Source organism: Equus quagga, chromosome 3, assembly GCF_021613505.1.
Source record: "Equus quagga isolate Etosha38 chromosome 3, UCLA_HA_Equagga_1.0, whole genome shotgun sequence".
NCBI classification, from domain to species: domain Eukaryota; kingdom Metazoa; phylum Chordata; class Mammalia; order Perissodactyla; family Equidae; genus Equus; species Equus quagga.
This window is the reverse complement of record NC_060269.1, coordinates 72,230,305-72,235,639: the sequence shown is the minus strand read 5'-3', so window position 1 is coordinate 72,235,639 and position 5,335 is coordinate 72,230,305. Positions and strand designations below refer to the sequence as shown.

At 33.9% G+C, this 5,335-nt stretch overlaps 1 protein-coding gene across 1 annotated transcript; it reads right to left on the bottom strand.

Annotated features, from left to right (window-relative positions):
- Positions 1 to 834: 834 nt before the first annotated feature.
- LOC124236991 (olfactory receptor 13G1-like) lies at positions 835 to 1,695 on the bottom strand. Its single transcript, XM_046656047.1, has one exon. The coding sequence runs from the start codon at positions 1,693 to 1,695 to the stop codon at positions 835 to 837; it is 861 nt and encodes a 286-aa protein (XP_046512003.1).
- Positions 1,696 to 5,335: the final 3,640 nt, after the last annotated feature.

Below are 5,335 nucleotides of genomic sequence, written 5' to 3'. Positions count from 1 at the left end.
TTTTTCAAGAATAATAGTATGAGAATACCATTATTCTCATTTTTTAATTTTTTCAAAAATAATAGTATGAGAAAATCTTGCTCTTATTTTATAAAATATGTTGCAGTGGAATCCTGATTATAACATGGATGTTAAAGCAAAACTGTAATGCATGTGTACCAAACATGTCTCACAAAGATAGAATGTATTTTCTTGTTACATAAATGGTGGCCATGATTTGATTTATAAAATTGTTAACTCTAGAATATTAGAAATAATATTTATTTTTTGTAGAGGTAAATGTTTGTATACATGGATCTATAAGAATTAGAAGTTATGCATATATATTTTAGAAATACGTTGGCATATAAATGACATTTTATGATGTAATTTATGATATATCTTATGTCATATATTTGTGTGATGTATGTGTATTACATTACAGATTTTGTAAAAATGAAAAGTATGGAATTGTAGAGATGATGAGGAGGTCAGGAACAGAATAGGAAAAAAGAGAAAACACTTTCATCTACTGTGATTGGTTTTTAAAGTTTACATGAAAAAAATTTATTAACATGTGGAACGATAAGTATAAATTACTAGTGAAATCATAACAGAATAAGTACATTTTGGAAATAAGGAGCTAGGGAAGTGATTTACAGTGGAGTGAAACATTCTTGCCCTTAAGAGAGAACAGGAAAAGTTGAAATGGAAATAACTGAAACATCAGTAAAATCTGAGATGTTCTAGTAGACAATTCTAAAGTAGAGTAGTGATGCACCCTCTTGAAACCATTAATGTTTCAGAAATGAAAAGACTTTCTTAATCCCTGTCTGCATCTCCTTGTTCTGGAAACTACACAACGGGGTTCAATGTGGGGGTCACAAGAGTATAGAGTGCAGCTACCACCTTGTCTCTTTCAAATGTGTAGCTGGAAGCAGGGCAGATGCAGGTGTAGATTACAGGGCAATAGTAAAGGGACACCACTATTAGGTGGGATGAGCATGTCAAAAAGGCCTTTCTCTTGCCTGCTGCTGTGTGGATGCGGAGAATGGCAGCAATGATAAAAGCACAGGAGATGCAGGTGAGGGAGAAGTTGCCCACTGCCAGGGTAATATCTGCAATATAGACCATCACCTCATTGGCTTTCACAGGGCTGCAGGACAAAGACAGAAGTGGGGGTATCTCACAGAAGAAGTGGTCAATGGTATTTGGTCCACAGAAGGTCAGCTTCAGGATGAGACCTGTGTGTACCCAGGCATTGGTGACTGCAATAGCCATGACAATGCTGAGTAAGGCCATGCACATATGGTGGTTCATGACAGTGCTGTAGTGAAGAGGGAAACAGATGGCCACATAGAGGTCATAGGCCATGGTGGTGAAAAGAACCATTTCAGCTCCCAGGGACCATGTAAAGAAGAAGAGCTGGGATGTGCAGCCTCCGTATGAAATGGTCCTTCCTGATGTTAACATGGTCCCAAGCATCTTGGGTATTATGCTTGTTGTGCAGATGATGTCTATAATAGCCAGTGATAGAAGGAGAACATACATGGGGGTATGTAGGGTGGTGTTATAGATTATGGTAATGACAATGATCAAATTGCCAAGAAAAGCCACAAGATAGATAAGGAGAAAGACAATGAAGAGAACTCCCTGGAGTTCAGGATTTTGGCTGAACCCCAGAATCATAAACTCAGTTATAATACTGTTATTCATATTGCTTTGGTGATTAAATGGCAGACCTTGCAGAGAGTGAACATGTGGGAATTAAAGAAATCTGAATGTCATTATAAGATTGTGTGTGTGTGTGTGTGTGAATGAAGTGATTTGAGTATTGATTTGACACAACTTTGTAGCAGGAATTCCTTTAGGATGGACTTTGGTCTTCCAGGCAATATCCTCTATTCTCAAGATCCATACCATTTTCTGATGCATATCCTTCCATTAATGACTCCAGTAAACAGAAGCCTGTGGTTGAGAAGAAAAATAATAGAAAAATAAATGTCTTCAAATATTTCAATATTATCATTTTGAGTTGAAACTTGCTTGAGCCTAAGTTACATTCATTTATACACACACACACACAATGGAAATATAATACAAATAATTACATATCTCATTTATTCTGTTAATTGCATCCTATCTTTCTACAAACATATGCAATCAGTAATATCCAGAACAACAGAAGTTGACAGGACTAATCATAGTGGGAACATATCAGGGGGAAAATGCCCAACAGAAAATTCTAAGGCTGGGTATTCATGAGATCATTGACTAATTTATTGAAGTCCAAGCACCAAATAATTTAATCAAATTCCTGCTTTGAGATTTTTTCCTCAATTTTAAAAGTGCAATCCTAAAATTGAGTGAACTAATTTGTTGTACTGCCATGCAATGGCAAGAGTGTTGGATGTAAAAATAGAAAATCTGGGGTTACCTCTTCATTTCATCATAGCTGTAGACTGGCCATTTACCCCCATAACCTTCAGATTTCTTACTTCCAAAAATAGTATAAATTGGGACAAATATTAGATATTATATAGTCGGAGCAAAAGGTTTTTAGGGATACTCCAGGATAGAAGCAGCTGAAAAACAGTTATCTGAAAGGTAGCCATGAGTTTCAAAGGGAAATTCTTGTTTTATTTTATTCATCCCCAAAACTTTTCTAGCACTTTGTCACCTGTTTTTTTTTTTGCTTATTTGTTTGGATAGATTTGTTTTTATGTATAGTCATATTTTTACCTGAATTCATGATTATCAGGACTATTGTGACCTGGTGAATCCAGTAGCAGTATTCAAAGCAGTTGTAAATTTATTCATAACTTTATGTTTTATATTGTTCACTGCTTTTCAGAGGTCATATTGTACCTCAGATACCTATCCAGCGGTATAAGTAAAAATCATGTTTGAGACAAAATACAGTCTGATTTGCTCCTCTAGGCCCTGAAATCCCAACTAGCAATTTTCTAAATTTAAGCTAGTGACTGATTCATGTGTAGCTGTTCAGACTGGTGCGAAAAAGTAAAGATTTTGTTTAACCTATAATCTACTTCAAGAATTCCTAGCTTTATTTATTTTTTACTTTTTTCATAGTGAAGGGATGTAATATCTGCAAGTACTTGGATCTATGTGTTAGATCCTCTGTAGATATATCATTTTTTCTCAAAAAAACTTTGGAAATTAAATGTTAACATCTTTATGTAGTTGATAAGAAAACAATGTTCTGAAAGATAAAATAACAGATGACTGGATTACAAACCTCATAAGTGGAAGAGTCAAAATTTACATCTAGGTTTTCTGACTCTAAGGAAATTACTCTTAACCTCCCCACTATATGCCTTCAGGTAAAACACAAACTAGTATGGTGAATGTACACAAAAAATGAATGATATAGGAAAGGTTGGAAAGAACGTATAAGTTTTATGCTGAATAATATATGATTTGGAAAACATAGATGAGGATAGAAAATATAATTGAGATAGTTGATATTTGAAATTTAATTTAAGTATTTTTTAATATTTGAAATATATGATATTGAAATAAATGACATTACTCTTTAAAATACTGAGTGTTGAATGTGTTTTTCAATTATTGTAAGAGCCCCTGGTCCTTCATTCCATCTGAATCAGAGACCTGGTATCAAAGCTTCTTGGGGTGAATTTATAAGACAATGGAACTCTTCCAGCCTTCTTGATCTTACTCACCAAAATAGGCACCCAAATATAAACTGAGTCCGTGATGAAGAAAAAACTTCAATTGTCCCTTGGAGAATTGTTATTTATCAATGTAATTAATGCTATACGACCATGTAATTTTTATTTACCCATGTAATCATTAATGATTTGATCCCAACATTCAAAGCCAGGTTTCACAAAATGCAGAAGGTTTGCGAAGAGATAAGTAAGTACACCTCCACTCCACTATCTCTGATTTAAGAGTAAAAGTGAAGAGCATCTGGAGACTGCTTTTCTCATCTCTTCTTGGAATGTCCCATTCCCTTTACAAGAGTGATAGCATTGCAGCTCTATTCTCAATGTTCGTGCCATAAGTTGGAATGGTTACTGTGTGTAGAAAAGGTCAAATTCAAAGGGGTATCATGACACAGTTCCCTGGGAGGAGAGGGTATCTATTGACTATAAAAGCTTTGTTCAGAATGTTTTCTATTGACACATGGTGTAGACATATATTATTTTCAATTCACAGGTGTCCAAAATTTCTATTCTATGGTCAATGGTTTCTAGTTAAATTCTGCAAGTGAGACTGGCCTGGCTTCCATGCTACCCTTGATCCCCAAAAGCCTGAGCATCCATCCAAAGAGAGCCTGCCGACATCAGCAAGGACGTCTATTTCTTCGGGTCTTGTAATTTATAGCCATTGACTTTTGGCCATGTTCATTTTTGTTCATCTCATCTAGAATCATCTATTTTGCTTTAGTTATTATTTTTAAACTGACAGATTTTTTTATTGATTTAAATTTGGAGGTAAGAAAAAGTAGTGAAAGTTAGTTAAATTTAGGTAAATGCTTAGGGCTTAAATCTTGATGGTGGAAATTTCTGTCAATGATCTTGTATTTTTAAGGTAAGTTTTCAAAATCTTGGGCTATCTCTGTTAGCTAAATGTATAATAACAACAGCAGTAAACTTGTTGAGTTGCTTTGAGAATTAAATAATAAATGCATATCATTAGCCCAATACTTAGCCCATATTTAGCTCTCAAGTGAAGGTAATTTAGAGTTCCAAATTCCTATCATTTTAAAAAGTCATATTCTTAACCTATAGGTTTTTAAAATTAATAATGAGGCAATTTTTATTGCTTAAAGGAAGAAAAACATTCCAAAAATATGTTTGCAATGATTGAATAATAGTATAATGCAAGAATAAGCAGCTTCACTTAAGGAAAATAAAAGATAATTCAATTAATACTGAAAGCAACAAAGATGTTTTTATTAAAGCAATATTTTAAGTCAAACTTTGTATTAATCATTATGCTTTCTATTTGATTACAGTGATGTAGTAATGTAATAAATGTTTTCAATTATTTTGGGGTTAATGGTAAAGTAAAAAATGAACAATCAAATAGCATGTATTGAGATCATCGGAAAATTATTAAAAGTACAGTATAAAGCAATTTTATATAGTGACATAGCATGCTTAATTTGGTCTTGGAAAGAATAATGAGAAGACCAAACTAAAATGCTATTATGGTATTGTCCTTGAAAGCAGTTTTCAAGGAGTGTTCAGGGAGAAGGAAGAGAAGAGAGGAAATAAATACCAAGGAAAAACACTAATGCTGCAAATGTAGGGAGGTGTGAAGTACAAAATTCGTCTGGGATAAAGCAACTATTTTGGTGATGGAT

What these genes read in the sequence shown, in the direction of transcription:
- LOC124236991 (XM_046656047.1), bottom strand. Translation starts at nt 1,695, where the DNA reads ATGAATAACAGTATTATAACTGAGTTTATGATTCTGGGGTTCAGCCAA.